General features: G+C 34.1%; 1 protein-coding gene across 28 annotated transcripts in view; it reads right to left on the reverse strand.

The window, feature by feature from the left end:
* The window catches only part of Wnk1 (WNK lysine deficient protein kinase 1), a 134403-nt gene that overhangs the window by 29289 nt on the left and 87571 nt on the right, over window positions 1-17543 (reverse strand). For 11 of the 28 annotated variants that reach the window (XM_078015491.1, XM_078015487.1, XM_078015490.1 and 8 more), the window contains 4 exons: window positions 11655-12893; window positions 9464-9547; window positions 2270-2416; window positions 361-819 (listed from right to left, as the gene is read on the reverse strand). In XM_078015491.1, the coding sequence (XP_077871617.1) occupies window positions 361-819; window positions 2270-2416; window positions 9464-9547; window positions 11655-12893 (1929 nt within the window). Of the gene's footprint in view, window positions 1-360; window positions 820-2269; window positions 2417-9463; window positions 9548-11654; window positions 12894-14865; window positions 15167-17543 lie in introns of those variants that run through there. The other 17 variants (XM_078015495.1, XM_078015493.1, XM_078015492.1 and 14 more) reach the window with 9 other exon arrangements.

The raw sequence follows: 17543 nt of genomic DNA on the forward strand, positions 1-17543 counted from the left end.
TCATCTTCTAAATCTAAACTCTGAAGTTTTTTTGTTGATACCATATTGCCAACTCTTATTCCATCTATATATACATATACATATATATACACCCACATACATATAGCCTGGTGTGCTTACACTGAATATTGAACCATTTTCTCCCAGGTTGTGTCTTAAAAAAAAAAAAAGGGTAAGGAGGTCATCAAACATCATCACTCTACTTTTTCTTGGAATTTTAATCTTTTAGCTTCTCTAGTTAAGATCAACAACCTTTGTTACTGTTCTTCTGATACTCAACTACTACATTTTTAGGTTTTTGATTGTCTTATTAAAATCAAACCCTCCAATGCTCTCCTCTTTTACTAGGTAACACAGTACCTGGTATAGAACATCTCCAGAGGGAAGCGAAACCTCAGCAGCTTGTCCAAGGTTAGCTGGTATCCCCATGGACTGAACTGCTGGTTGTAGAAGCTGTGGGTGAACCTGACTTGGCAGCTGAGTCATAGGCTGCAGAAGGGTTGGAAGCTGACTAGGAACCACAGTTGATCCCCCTGGGATCGCAGCTGCTGTAGCAGATGAAGCCAAGGTGAGCAGAGGCTGATTAACGCCAGCTGCCATTGTAATGGGAAGGGATGAGAAACCTGTCTGAGCTGTAGACACATGAGGAGTTGATAGGGGAATTTGAGAGACAGGGTACTGTGGGAGTAAGGAAGTGGGGAGTGGCTGTCCCATAGGAAGGAAATGAGCACCAGAGTGGCCTGGAACAACTGAGGATTGTGATGCAACTGGGATCTGAGATTCGCCTTGGACAGTTGATACTGGCTGGGAAACTGGAAGCTGAGAAAGTAAAGAAAAACAAAACAGACAAGACTTTTTTTTTTTTTTTAAAGCAAGGCTGCTGAAAGCAAGATTTGTTTATTAGCCAAAAAGAGGGAAGCAAACAAACAAAACCCTGCATACATTAGTTTAAGTTAATATGCCACATTACAACAGGGAAAAAAGAATAGCAGGGATACAAAAAGGATAATAAACTGGTTACTGTTCCAAATTTTCACTATAGAAAAATTTGGTAATGTTTCATCACTGACTATAAAAAATAAACCTTTCCATAGGCAAGGGTTTTGTTGTTTGTTTTTAATAGGTTTATTGGCAGATATTTTGCATACCATAATCCATTGGCATGTTTTCTACCCCTAAATCTAGAATTGCTATTGAAGTAGCTAATGAAGTTTGAAACAAGTTTCTTCCCAGTGATTTAGACTGTATCCATATTATTTCTACAAAAGTCTAGCAGCTCTATAAAAATAGGTATAATTAATATATTTCACTGATTCTAGGACAAAATAACCCTTCTCTACTACCTGGTCATTTTAACATTTGAAAAATTTGGATATATCTTACAGCTGTTGATGTGTTGATGGTATGTACTCAGTGATTCATAAAATAATGGTGCATTTTATATAGATAGTATCTCAGATATGATGAAATATGACAGTAACAATACACTGTGCACAAATAAGCAAAAGGGTACAAACAAAACCGTATCTATGATACAAGTGAAGAAAGGCCATTCAGAAGAGCATACCTTCTACAAGGTACTTTTCAAATGATTAGAAGGACAACTTAGAAGAAAAAAATGCATCATTTCATGTCAGGAGCTTTTATAACTTACTGTCAAAAGGCAATAAGGGAGAAAGTTTTTACAAATCCACCTGAAAACAAAGCATAATTGCGAATACCAGATATATCTGAATATTAGATATAGCTGACATATTTCTAGAGAATGGCACAGGTTCAGTTACCAGCATTTTTATTTAACCCATTAGGATTGTGTATGTGTGTGTGTGTGTGTGTGTGTGTGTGTGTGTTAATGGGGACTGAATCCAGGGTCTTACACATGTGAGGCAAACATTCCACCAATAAGCTACATCCCCAGTGCTTTTTTTTTTAAAAAAATTATATTTTGAGACAGTATCCTAGCTGGCCTTTGATCCTTCTGCCTCAGCCTCCTGAGTAGCTGGGATTACAGGCATTCACTACCACACCAGCTACCCGTTAGGTTTTAACACTTATAACTCTATACTGATAAACCTGTCACTGCTGTCAGTATATATATCCATTTATGATGCATATGTGCAAAGAGAACAAATTTTTACTCCATTATTGCACTGAGATTAACCAACTTCAATGGATATTTCACTATTATAAAGGTTGGAAGTCTACCTATTTGAAAGGACAAGTTACATGTAGATCCTCTTTAGCATCTTTTCAGAAATTGAGAGTTTACCTGTTTTCCAGCTGACACTTGAGGCAAGACCTGTGGAGCTTGAGGTTGACTCACTGGCTGTGCAGTAGTGGCCTCAGTGGAGGCTGTTGTTTGTGGAAGTGAATACTGTACTGTCTGTTGAGGAGGGGCTGTCTGTTGTATTCCCTGCTGTTAGGAATAAAATATGATGATTCAGTTCTTTTTAGAGGGGAGGGAGGTTGGGGTCTTACTTTGTTGTCTGGGCCAGTCTGAAACTCCTGAAGTCATGTGCTCCCCCCCATCTCAATCTCCCATGAGCTGGTAATGCAGTAGTGCACCACTGTGTCCAACTAATGATTCCATTTTATTTCAAATCATTGGAACATACCATGTTTCTAAGAGGTATATTAACTAAAGTCCTCATTATCTGTTAATAATAATTTTAGTAATTAAAACATAATAATCAAATTCATCAATTTCTCTTACATGTTTTTCTTCTGATATTGTTTCTGATAGTATCATTAGGAAAAATTAACCAATATTCCAAACTTCAGAAACCATTGGTTGTTTACCCAACACCTTCCACACTCCAACAGTAGGTCTTTACAAAGATGTTTAGACACTATATCCAAATAGCTCTTTACCCCACCCCACATTTGCACCCCTTTTCTTTTGATATGAGCTCTCACTTAGGCTTCTTCAGTGGACTCATCTAGTCTCCTACTTTAATCTCTTTTAGTCTATTTTATGGATTATATAATCTGATTACAACTACAAAACAGTGAGAAAAGCATAGAGTTTTGAATGAGACAGTTTCAAATTTTAGTTTTACCATTTACTAGCTATAATACCTTAGACTACTCATTTATTATAAATATGAAGTTTCCTTTTCTTGAAAACAATGCTATACCTCAATGTGGGGCAAAGGGAAATGACATCTGGGAATTAACCATATATAAGGCCTGTACATGTAATTTTAGCCCAATACTAAATTTTATAATAAATCAAGCAAACAAAACAGAACTTATCTCTAAAATTAGTGCCCCCCTTTGCCTAACAAAAATCTGAACTTTGCTGGTGGCACACACCTATGATCTCAGTAACTTGGGAGGCTGGGGAAATGGGATCATAAGTTCAAGTCCAGTCTGGGCGACACAGAAGACTCTGTATCAAAATAAACAATAAAAAGGATTGGGGATGTAGGATGTAGCTCAATGATAAAGCATTCAGAAGAGCTAAATCTGAGAACAAAAAATCTGAACTGTATAACTTTCAAGGCTTTGTAGTAAGAGTAAACATAACAAATTTAATTTTTTCTTTTAATATACAAATCCATACTGTTTATAAACAATAATATGTTAATGAACATTTTGGTTGTTTCGATTTTTTCTTTTTCACTACTTGAAAATAATGTTGCAAACAACAGTTCTTTATTTGTCCTCATATATCCATACAAATAAATGGTTATTGCTCATATGATAAAATATTAATTTGTGTATTTATTATGTATATGGCTACCTTAGTGGGTGTCTTGAATTTTGTTAGGTGATAATCTACAGTAGTATTTTTTTTGTTCATATTTTTATTCCTTATTCCTTTTTTAAAAATATTTATTTATTTATTTTACAGTAGAATGCATTTTTTGACATTTAGTATATTCCTTACTTCTTTGAAATTACCAAATTATCACCAAACTACTGAAATAACAGTGGTAGCAGTCATGTTTGCTTTATTCCTATCTATTTATTGGTACTAAAGATTGAACCCAGTAATGCTTATCACTGACCTATATATCCCCAGTCCTTTTTATTTTTTATTTTGGGACAGTGTCTTGCTAACTTGCTGAGGGTCTTGCTAAGTTGCCAATACCGACCTCAAACTTGTGATCCTTCTACCTCAACCTCCGGAGTCACTGGGATTCTAGGCATGTAACACCATGCTCTGCTGCTTTATTTCTATTGTCCTTGTAGTGTATTCTTACTTTAACATTAAGAACAACCAGAAACAAATGGCTGTTAAATTATATAAAGCTTTCCCCCAGAACCTAAGATACATCATGTTGCCAACTCTAAGGCAACTCTGAATATAAGATAATTTAGTCATTTTCTTATTGATAGAGAGATGCTGTATTGGGGGTTGTGGCTCAGGGTAGAGCGCTTGCCTGGCATGTGTAAGGCCCTGGGTTTGAATCCTCAGCACCACACAAACAAACAAACAAATGTAATGTGTCCATCTACAACTTAAAAAAATAAATAAATAAATAAAAGAGAGGTGCTGGAAAAAAAAAAAAAAAACTCTTTCGACTTGAATATATTCAAATTTTAAGGAGTGTGAATGAAATATCTACAATTATCTAACTCATTTATTTACATATTTAAATGAGATCAGTTATGTAAATATATTAATTTAGAAATATTGTTTCCCCTTCCTTAAACTCTTCAAATGTAATTTTCAATGGAGTGAAAATTAATTTTAAAATTAATATTAATTTTCTCTGGTACAACACTTTCCCTTCAAGTTGTGTCTTGAGGTAAAATTTAAAGTAACAAGCATCTGCTTGAACAGTATTAGTTTTTTGCATTTGTTTTATATTCATGCAATTTTTTTGTATTAACTTCTTTTTTGTTATTGTTATAGATGGACAAATACTTTATTTGTTTTAATGTGGTACTGCTAAAGAATCGAACCTAGTGCCTCACACATAACTAGGCAAACACTCTGCCACTGAGCTACAACCCCAGCCCCTGTATTAACTTCCTAATCTTTTAATCAAGTTGTTTGTAATGACATACCATAGTTAGAATAATGAAATCATTCTCTTAAGAATTAAGGACCAGGGCTAGGGTTGTGGCTCAGTGGTAGCGCACTTGCCTAGCATGTGTGAGGCATTAAGTTCGATTCTTAGCACCCCGTACAAATAAATAAAGGTCCATCAATAAGTAAAAAAATATTAAAAAAAAAGAATTAAGGACCAAATTGATGTTTATTCTCTTATCTTAAAAAAATCACAAACTCTACCAGATTAAAGTCTCTATAGAAACATTTGTTCTCAACTGTTTTAGCTCATTAACACTTTTTGGGTTGTTGTTCAAAGGATGGTGCTATGTAATATGAGATTAAGATACAGGTTTGAATTCATGGTAATATTCCTTTTTATTCAAAAGAATAAATTTGAGGGAAAAAAAATCCCCATTTTATATTTGGATAATGGTAAGCACAGAATCCAATTCTCTCCCCATTAATTCAGAACCATATTCACAACAAAATTTGAATTCTATCAATTCTTTCCAAAATTTATACCTTCATTAAACTGAAGGATATATTTGTTTCTGCTCCATGTTTTCTTTTTTAAAACCTTTGGAAGACTTCTACCCTGCTCATGCCTAATCTTCCCCATTTTTCTTATTGCACAGAACAGTCTTTATTCTTATATCTGAGTCTCAAGAGTCCAACATCCATCTCTCTTCCATAAAGACTTCCTGATATCCCCCTTCTGTTCAAGAGAGATATTAATTTCTATTTTTGGATATAATTGGATGAGCTGTAGAATCAGATTATTTGGATTTCAACTATTTTCACTTCCTGTGAGTTTAGTTAGATTACCTAAACTTCTCCAGGTCTCAGCTTTCCCAGTAGTAAATAGAAATGATATGCCTTATAGGGTTCTTATAGGGAATAAATAATAATATGGACAAAGAATCTTGCATTTTGTATAAATCATGCTAGCTTTTATCCTTGTTTTATAGAAGTTTACATATGTTTTTTTTAAAAATATATTTATTTATTTTTATGTGGTGCTGAAGATCGAACCCAGTACCTCACACATGCAAGGCAAGTGCTCTACCACTGAGCTGCAGCCCTAGCCCAGTTTACATGTTTACTACAGCGTTTAGGATCCATGAGAATAGTCATATCTAACCCATTTTAGACGGCCACAAGTATCTGAACTTAAAAAAACAAAAACAAACAAAAAAAAACCTGTATCTGGGTAGAGGGAATATGAATGATGGATAGTTAAAAACCCAAAAGTCAAATATTTTCACTGATATGTGGAAGCTAAAACACAATAAATAGTGGGAGGGGAAGAAAGGAAGTTCAGTAGATTAGACAAAGCAGAATGAAGGCAAGGGAAGGGGAATAGGAATAGAAAAGACAATGAAATGAACCTGATGTAATTTTTGTATGTACATATATGAAAATATTTATGTGATCCCACCATCGTGTACATTCACAAGAATGGGGTCATAATTAGAATAAGATATATTTCATGCTTGTATAATTTTATCAAAATGGATTTGACTGTGATGCAGTTATAAAAGAACCAATTTAAAAAACAAAGTAAGCAGGGCTGGGCTATATCTCAGTGGCAGAGCACTTGCCTAGCATGTGTGAGGCAACTGATTCAATTCTTAGCACCACATAAAAATAACCAAATAAAATAAAGGTATTCTGTCCATCTACAACTACAAAAAAAAAAAAATTAAAGAAAGTGAACAATACATTTTATGAACAAGTTGCCTTACTTTTTGCTTAGGATGACAGGCATCTATGCTGGTTATACCTTAGAAGTACTATCTAAGGTATAACCAGCATAGATATACTTTGGAAGAAGTACTACCTCTGGGCAGGTGAAAAGTACTTGGTGATCTGCTTGTGCATAGTCACATTGTCTAATAATCAATACTTTAGTCAAGCAGTCAGCATAACAGGCTGGCATCATGCCTTGCCTAAACATGTCTCACAAAACCAGTTCAAAAAGCTTATGTAGACTGTGTACTATTTGCTGGATGTGGCTGCTTGATAAAAAATGTTCATATGCCCAGCTGAACAGAAAAGTAAGAACACCTGAAGACTATAGTTGCCCCTATGGAAAAAAGTATTTAGTGAGATAATTCACCACGTTGCTTATGGGCACAAAGTTTTCAGAAGGAGGAAGCTATTTTGGTACCGTATTTACTACTTTCCAGATATCCAAGAAATAAATTTCAGCTAAGGTGCATTTCTTACCTTACTTTATAATACAACTAAAGATACTTTCCTAAGGTGAGGTTGGGGCTTGACAGAATAAAAACAAAAGTCACATCCTAAAACAGAATCTAGCGCTGGGGAGATAGCTCAGTGGTAAAGCAATTTATTTACCTAGCATGCATGAGGCCCTGTATTCAATCCCTATCACCACATTAAAAACAAATAAATAAAAATAAACAACAATTAAAAATATATATATATAATAAATCATTTAAAACAGACTATCTTCATAGTACATAAGGATTTTATCCTTCTTTTTTTTTTAAAAATTTTTTAGTTGTAGATGGACACAATACCTTTATTTTATTTATTTGTTTATATGTGGTGCTGAGGATCTAATCTAGTACCTCACACATGCGAGGCAAGCACTCTATACCACTGAACCACAATCCCAGCCCTTCTTATTCCTTTGTAAAAAAAAAAAAATTTTTTTTTAGTTGTAGATAAACATAATACCTTTATTTTATTCATTTATTTTTATGTGGTGCTGAGGATCAAACCCATTGCCTCACATGTGCTAGGGAAGTGCTCAACTACTGAGCCACAACTCCAGCCCCCTTCTTACTCCTTTTAAAATATGGAACCTCAGTAACAGATAAATGTAGCTTTTTGGATATCTTTGCAGAATCATATATTTCTAGGGGCTGGGGTTATGGCTCCGAGGTAGAATGCTTGCGTAGAATGCACAAGGCACTGAGTTTGATCATCAGCACCACATAAAAAAATAAAATAAAGATACTGTGTCCACCTAAAAAAATCAATATTAAAAAAAAACCTTGAAATAATGCTTAAATTATAGAAATCTGTTTAGAAGAAAGGTTAGGAGTAAAACAGAGCATGTAATTCCCAATCCACAATTTCTACAAGATACAGAGGTATTGGTCATTGAGTAAATGCATGTATAATCAAATCAATCTATTCCCCTGTGTACAAAATATGTTAAAGTGATTTTTTTCTTGTATACTTTAGTTTTGATTGTTAGCGAATGTGACTATGCAAAAACAGATCACCAAGTACTTTTCACTTGCTCAGAGGTACTACTTCTCCCAAAATGTTCTAAGGTATAACCTTAGACTGTTTCAAAATTTAATGGAAGCAGAAGCTAATTTATAATTTGGTGGTTAAAACTACCCTTGGGAAACTATTAATGAAATACTTCATCATTAAGTTTGTATTACACATGGAGTGCTATGAATTTTGTTCAAAATACCTATATTCAATTATGCCAAAAAAGCATTATTTCCTTGCAAATAATTACCACCAACAAATATTAGCGGTGAACTACAGACATTTAATTTTAAGATTATAAAAATTTTACTGCTGAATATATTACTACTGCACTAATATTTTGAGTTCTGGAACAAAACCTCCCAAATCAGAAGTTTAGTAAAATGTTATTTTTTTGAAAAACAATTTTCCTATAGTAGTTGTTTCATTGCTGGACAATGGAAAAAAAAGACAAAATGCTCATTTGTGGATGAGTCATAAACATAAGCAGAAACAAATTGATACTTTTTGTATTGTCAAATTATGTTAAGAACCATTTAAGAAGGCAGATAAAGTAGTAACAGCTGTTTTAAACTTTAAATCCTTTACAAGTACATTTAAGGGCTGGGGTCATAGCTCAGTGGTAGAATGTTTGCCTAGCATGTGTGAAGTACTGGGTTCAATTCTTACCGTTACATATAAATAATAAAGGTTCATTAAAAAAAAAAAAGACACATTTAACAAAGATTTCCTAAACTGCTACCCAACACAAGAAATGCTATGCCTTGGGCTCAGTGGCAAAGCACTTGCCTTGCACATGTGAGGCATTGGGTTCAATCCTCAGTACCACATAAAAATAAATAACTAAAACAAAGATATTGTGTCTCCCTATAACTTAAAAAAAAAAAAGAAAAGAAAAAGAAAAAGAAATGCTATGACTTTTTAATTTCCCTTTCAAAAACTTAGCAACTTGGGGCTGAAGTTTTGGCTCAGTGGTAGAGCACTTGCCTGGCATGTATGAGGCCCCGGGTTTGATCCTCAGCACCACATATAAACAAAACAACAATCAAACAAATAAGATCCACTGACAAAAAAAAAAAAAAAAAACTTAAAAAATAAACACCTTAGCAAGTTATTCATATCAAGAATTTAAAACACAAAAGATGTAAAACTATTTTGGTTACTACTAATTAATTAAATGTAGCAATACATTGTTCTTACCAGCTGAGGATGTTGGATGGGCTGGGAAGATGGAACCCCTGCTAAACTACTTGAAGATAGTTGGCCCTGGCTCTGACCCTGCGCCTGATGGAAAGAAGTAAATATGATAAATTATAGAAGGCCTAATGCAAGTGTATACAGATCAATCTTTTGCAATAAATTTAAGGTCCTGAGAAGTTTGCTTGATCAAAATGAAACAATACCTTGATTAAGTACGGGAGAGGTCTTTGGACTATCTTATAAGAAGTTTAGAAAAGGATCATATTATAGTTCATTTTTGATCCCATCTCACAGGAACAACATTGATGGTAAAAACCTATCTTGTTTAGGTTTTAATTCTGGCCAACTAGAATATTCAGATTTATAGTAAAATTATTGCTAGAAACACACATACACATACACACACACATACACACACACACCAGGAAAAAGTGGTAAAACTATCAGTGTGAAACAATTTTTAATCTGAACATTTAAAGAAAATTAAAATCACTTGATAATTTTAATTAGGTTCTTCTGCTACTTCTTGCAGTGTCATAGTTATGGAAAAATGTAAAAAAGCTCTTATAATCAGCGGCTAATACCTACAATAATAGTCATCACCCAGGGAACATGTGGAGTATCTGGAATCATTTCTTGTTAAAACTGGGCAAGATGGCTATAGCCATCTCGTAAGAAGGGATGCTGCTAAATATTCTAAAATGCACAGAAAAACTACTCTCAAAACAAAGAACTATCCAACCCAGAATGTTAATAGTGGTGTCTCAGAAACCCTAACTAGAATGTTCCAATTATAAAGAAGTTAAAATTAAAATAAATGAGAAAGTGAGAAATAAAGACAGGACTATACTCATGGGTAGGTTAAGGAAATGAAAAGGCTACCACTTTGTCTTTCATTTCAATTTAGAAGAAGTTCTCTGAAGGTTCTAGGAATATATCACATTCCACGGCAATTTACTGTTATAAGCATTCATTTCTTTTGCAATATGTTTATAAATTAATGATTTCACTTTTGAAAATTTACTATGGAAAGAATGGCTAATAATACATTAACATTTATAGTATAGTTTGACAACATGAGTACTGATGGGAATATCCAAAATGCCCAAGCAGTAAAGATTAAGATTCTGGATCTTTCTGCTTCTTCCTACTCTAAAAAATTGATATTTCATATACATTTTCAGAGTTATTTATGTCTTTGATGGGGGAAGAATATAGGACTAAAAGAGAAAGAACATATAGTACTTAATGAAAAGGGAAGTACTTAGGAGATTCAAATGATGCCTTAAATATATAAATACATAGTCTCCTATGTAGATTTACAAAGCTGCATAAATTTGATAATATATCAAAAGAATATATGAAATAGTTACTGACTCTACTTGCTTATTCTATATGCCTGTTGCTTTGTATTTATTTGTAATGCAGGATATATGCCCATACACAAGAATAACTAAATTAATTGATGGGGGGAAAAAAAGGGCCTAAGATGTCTAATCACAAATTTTTGAAAACAACAAAAATTTACCCATCACCCACTAGATTCTTAGTTGCTAAAATTTATTTAATTTGCATATATAATACATAATGACTTATTTGATGCCATTTCAAAAAGGCATCTTTTGTTAAGTTGAATTCCCAAAAGGTTTCCTTTTGCTGTCTTTTTAGACTCTCCACACTAGTAGAAAGTCTATGGATTCTTAATCCTACTCTAAAAAATATTTTCACTATATTCCATTTCTTTTTTCATTTTACAGAAAAGTTACCCCTTTGCATTGTTTTCAAATTGTTTGGAGGAAGAAAGTAATACTTCATACTTTAGTATACCTATATAATCAATGCTGAGTCAACCTTACATTATAGACAACTGAATTTTCATTGTTATTTGGAAAATACCATATATAGGAATAAAAGTCATTGATTTTGATGAGTGACTAAAATTCTAGTTTTTGGGTTCTCTTTTCCAAAGGTCTGCAAATAGTACAGGCAAATCAGGTAGCTTCCAGTTCATATTTTGTAAATGCAAGGAGTTTATAGCCCTCAAGAGATGGGGAGACTGTATTAGGAAAAGGAAAAACAAAAAACAATATTCTTCATAAATTCACGATTCAGGAAAACGAGGCATAGAAAATTTAAATGTAATGGTACATAACAGGGTACTTTAAAAGAATTGTGGAAGTTTTCCTATAACCTGTGGATGGAGTGAAGATCCTCCTGAAGAAAATGAGGCCGATAAGACCTGCTGAGATGTGGTTCCTTGGGGGAAACAGAAGAAAAGTGGGGATTCTTGTAACACTGTCTGAGGCAGATGGATAAAGGGTAATGAGACGTCAGAGCCAGAAGGTGCAGTTGTTCCCCCTGTAGGGGGAGGTGACTGAAAATCACTGGGATCTGAAGAAGTGATTTGTGAGGAATCACTGGAATACTCTGGGCTTCCTATTGGCCAGTTCTGTCCGATAGGCTCTACCACAGAAACAGTCAATTCTGGGGTATGATAATTACGCTGTTCTTCAGTCACAGGCTGTAGGTAGCCATGTAATCCAACTGACTGAGGAGGCAGTTCTTCCTGATTTGAGTCCACTGCAACCTGTCGATTTCGGTAAGTACGCTGAGGTAAAATTCCACCTCCTTCTCCTGAAGAACAGCTTGATGTTTGAGCATGAAATTCAAATACACAGTTGCTTCTGCTCTCATTGCTATGAGTTAACACAGCGGGTGCAGAATGAGGAACAAAGACAGGGTGAAATTTCAAACGTGTAGCATCTGTACTGATAGGTGCAGAAATACTAGAGAGGGGTGATCCTGGACTCAATCCAGAATCTAATCTTAAATTCTGAAGGTGTCCTACCAGGAAAGCCTGTCCAGATGGAAATTCAAAGACAGAACTTGATGTAGGGACCCCTTGTACTGGCTTCTGTTCAGGTATCTGTTTCATAGGACTTGAGAGTACTGGTGAGTTGTATGAAATGCCCTCATACTGTTCTGCCACCTGGGCCTGGTAATGTACCCCTGCTACATACACTGCTTCCTGAGGAATAAAATAATGTGCTTCTTCTGGAAGTACTAGTCCAGGTCTATAGTCACTGCAAACTTGAGATGACTCAAACATAGGATGGACCTGTATGTCACACAGATCTCCAGTTACTCTACTGGCTGTAGTGCCCAACATAACTACAGCCTCTGGTGTCCAGTTAGTTGGGCTGCCACCAGGTGGAAGAAGATTTTGGCCAACAGTCCTCAGCAGGGGTTGGAAATGGCGAGTTTGGGCTTCCAGGAAGGAGGTGCTCTTACGTCGCTGGGAAATGGCTACTTTCGGTGGACAGGTGGGAGGTGGTGAAAAAGAAACTGGACGTTCATGAATAGTTGGGAAAAATATCTGTGATTCTGGGTATGTTGGGGTACCCCCACACGGATGCGCCATGGACTGAGGCTGTATCAACATGAATAAGACAAGTAATTCATACATTCATATGTGAAATTACATCAGACATGCACAACTGGATAGTTCTGTGTAACCCTATGAAATGGTTACATCAAACATAATAAATAATACTGCTTTCAGAAACTATGTGCATAGTAAAAACCCATTAAATACATCCAGGGTCAAAGAAATCAACCTGTGGGACTCTTTGCATCAGATAAGAGCTGCTTTACCACAACTTTGCTCTCTCAAATCGAAAAGAACAAATTAAATTTTCTAAGTAATTATTCTACTGTATTCATAGTATGTTCATTCTTAAAGACTTAAAAACTATGTCAATGGAAACAGTTAAACAGTAAGTGCTAAAGGCACTATTTTTATAGATATAAGAAGTATGCTTCAATTTAATCTATTGCATTAAAGTATTTCTATAGTCTATATTCTTATACTGTGCTATGTTAGAGGGTTCAATGTTACTTTTCATCAACTAACATACTTTTTTAACTATAAATCATAGAAAGATTTTTGGTGGATAATAAAATATGAACCCAATGACAGTAATGTCTTTCTCTTATCTGCCCCAAACTAGACATAGTTAGCAATTCTGATACATGACCAAAGTTACAGATGCAAAAATCACCAAAATTTCCACTTTTCTCATCACTGATAAGAGCTGAATATGGTGCATTTTTTATTTCGATGGCTAGTATTCAAGGTGAAATGGAAAATATAATTGATAGCCAAACTTTATTGAAAGCATTTTTTGTTCCCAGAAGCAGTTCTGTATTTAAAACTCTAAATTTAGAATCCTAGCTTTCCCAATGCAAATAATACATACTAGAGTAATTCACTATCATAGATTCCTTTTATAAAAGAGCAACCTCATTCTTTCAATAGAGAAGACCCCTATTAGCAAAGAAGCACAACTGTTCATAATAGCTGAGAGGATTTTTATTTTGAATCAGAATGTTCATTTTCTTGATGTTTATTAAGGTGTTCAAAGTCATAAAATTTGTTAACTTATGCATTCTCCAAAGTAAAAATCCGAAGATTCTCAGGTTACTAGTTCAGAATGTTAACTACATTCTCTGGAAAAGCAGCAGCAAGGTCCCACAGCAATTAAAATAATTTAAAAAGACAGATCTTGTAGAGACACTAGTGAAGCCAAAGAAAGGCATATATACTACATATGTAATTTAACATTCAATGGTGTCAAGGTCCCACCCTAATCACCCTAAATAAGTACTCCCCTGAGGGAACAATTTTTAATCCTAGTTTACTGACATATCATTTCACTAATTTTTTACTCAGATTTCTTTTAACACATTAAAAACAAACACTTTTCTCCTCAATTATTCTTCACTGAGTTTGGTTAAAAAAAAAAAAACTTATCCAGTTTCATTAGTAAGCAACTCTTAAGAATAAAATGAGAGAGCTGTGGTTATAGCTCAATGGTAGAGCACTTGCCTAGCACGTGTGAGGCACTAGGTTCAATTCTCAGCACCACATATAAATAAAATAAAGGTACTATGTCCACCTACAACTAAAATAAATTTAAAAAAAAAGAAAGAATAAAGTGAGGAGAAAATGCAATTGGGTAACATTTAACAATTTACTTTTGTTTAAGTCAACAATTTAAAATTAAATAACAAACATACCCTTTGTTATGATAAGAAAATGAAAATCTTTTATGTAAATGAGGGAGAAGAAAATACAATAAAAGCTAAATTTTATTGAGCATATATTGATATATGCCAAGGATATTATTAGCATTCTGTCTCATAGTCTCCTTGCTTGTTATTCTCCCTTAAAGCCTTATTACAAAAATGTTTCCTATGGGGATAACTAATGTCCTAAAATCCTAATACATAACCAAAAGTATAGTTTAGTCCTGTTATTTAATTTTTATTAAAATTCTTGATGCCTGGATGTATTCATTGGTAATAATTTTTCATTTGTCAGAAAGTTTATAATTACATACAGTACTGACAAAGAGGGAAGGCAGGCTGGAGCGACGATGCTTGCGCTGAGAGGCAGAGTGCATAGGCAGGACACTCTCCAATGCTTTAGAAAGCTTTTCGGCAAAAGTTTCCTCAGGGGCAGTCCGAAGGAGGGAAGGAGAAAGAGGTGCAGACAACACTGGTGGTGGGGTGGAAGGAGCACTGGGAGAGATGCGGGATAAAAAGGGAACAGCAGAAAGATGGGGAACACAAACTGACATGCTACGGCCACGACGAGGCTAAACAGAAAACAAACACACATGAAAAACACAGTACTTTAAAAAGAAAATAACCAAATGTACAGTGATAACAGGGAAACAGTTAACATAAGGAAATGTTCCATCCTCTCCAATTCCACAAAGTCAATTATTTTTTAAGTGGAGAGAGAACTCCACAAAGCACACGGGGCAGATGACAACTATTCTCTATTGCGTTGGGTCAAGTACAAGATTTCTTATAAATAATAATAGTAAGAAATTATTATCCTAAATATTATGAAATAACACCAACTGTTATGAATGTATGAATAAGAAAGATGGACTGAAGGCAGCAGCCAGGGAAAACAATATCAGTTTATAATTTCTGCAAACTTAGTAAGATTAGACAAGAATGAATTCTATTAATTTAAAACACGAGATTTGAAAAAGTTGAAGTCTGGATTATTCTGCAGGAGCTGTGGAAACTTGAGAAAAGGATTCTCATTTCTGAAGGCATCAGACTAAAAAAGTTTTTGGCTTACAACATTATATTTATTTTACTTGTATACTTGCCAATCTTTCTCAGCAAAGGTAAAAAGTCATCTAACTGGAAAAGTATACCTTTCAGGAGGAAATTCACAACTGGATGGACATAGGAACTATTTGAACTTTTACTAAAGTTGTTAATGAAAAAAAAATCTTCAATTTGAATTTCTAAATAATAATGTAAAAATTCTTTTTGGGTATATCAGAGATTCAACTTAGGTTTACAAATTTTGAGGCACCTTAACAGAAAAGGTTTAATATAGATAGAAAGCAATAAGTCTAACACTGTAAGGTTGTCTGGAGCAAGTTTGTAAATATTCTTTTAGATACTGTGAACTATATAACTAATTATATCTTCTTTTCCCAAACTGGCTGCTTTAAGCCATATTTGTGGCCTACCAGTAGCAAGTATGTAAATATCATGATGATTATTTAGTTTCACTCCTGGTTCCATTTTTTTCCATCCTTATTTCTCTTTTTAATTATTAAAATTTCACTTTTAATTTATGCATTTTTATATGCCAGGGTAAATTCTTTCTGGAAAGTGACAGGAAAAAAATTATAAAAATTTCTTAAAAGTCCCAAATCCTTAATACATCATCATAATACTTCCATAGACTATTGTCCTTCAAAAGCAAGAAGTCGTCTGCGTTTGGAAAAGCGAATAAAAGCATGTTAGTGTCTAAATGCTTAATATCATTACAAATGATTATTTCATTTCCTTGTCTAAAGGAGGCCAATGTTCAGAACTCTGGGATGAGAAAAGCCAAGAGACTGAAGTTTGTTTGTTTGTGAATTATGGTTCAGAAAAAAATCAATTAGAGCAAAAGTAGAAAATGATAAGAAATGCTGATAGTTAATATCGGCCAGAACACAGAAATATATCTTCTATGTAGTCTTAAAAGTTCTTCTACCCTAATTATTAAAAAAAAAATATTAAAAAAATTAGTACATTAGTAGTTTTCTTTGCATTATTGTGGCCATTCATCTTTAGACCTAGCCAGAGGACTGATCAATGGATACTGAAACAAATAAACATCTTTTATTCCAAGCTGCAGCATAAATGACCAGAGTAAACAGAAGTGTTTTCAAAGAAAGATTTTCATTTAATAAAGAGCAAGAATTCCACAAAGTTCAGATTAAAAGCTTTCAAAGAAGGGGGAAAAATCAGTCTGCTTAAAGATCTTGATAAATAAGTGCTATAAAATGACCAGTCACTCAATTCCTTTTTGAGGGAGATAAATGTATTTTGTTTTCCTCTCTGAAGACTTCACAGAGAGGCAACCAAAGAAATGGGGTATTATCTGATGAGCTACTTTAACATTCTCTACATGAAAAACAAGAGTGGATAATGGTGTGTGTATATATACACACACACAAAGCATAAATTATTTTAGAAAATGCCCTCTGTAAGTTGATCCTGAAAATAAATCAGTATAAAACAAGATACCAAATAAAGATAAAAGCAAATGAACATTGGGAAAGAAACTTGTGTTCAACACAGACTTTAAAGGCAGGAACACGCATTGCAACTGATAAGTAACTAAACATAAGCGCTAAATTAAATGGTAATATAAACAAAGGATTCCTTTACTCTAGAGTACTCACATGCAACATTCTATAATGATTTGAAATTCTTACCTGTTTTCATATAGTAAGAAATCTTATAGAAAATACTTTGTAGTTATTTTCATAAAGAAGCTTCTGAAAAACTCTCATCACCCACCCCCAAACCATCTGTATGTTTAGCTTATGCTGCTTTGAATAGCTTTAAGTCTTAAATGCTGAGAATACTGCCTTTGATCAAATGCAGACTAAATCTTATACCTAGATGCTTCACGAAGGGAGTTTAACTAATTCTTACACATAAATGTATACATCTTACCCTGCTTCATCTACTCCAATTTCCTTTAAAA

Source organism: Ictidomys tridecemlineatus, chromosome 6, assembly GCF_052094955.1.
Source record: "Ictidomys tridecemlineatus isolate mIctTri1 chromosome 6, mIctTri1.hap1, whole genome shotgun sequence".
NCBI classification, from domain to species: Eukaryota; Metazoa; Chordata; class Mammalia; order Rodentia; family Sciuridae; genus Ictidomys; species Ictidomys tridecemlineatus.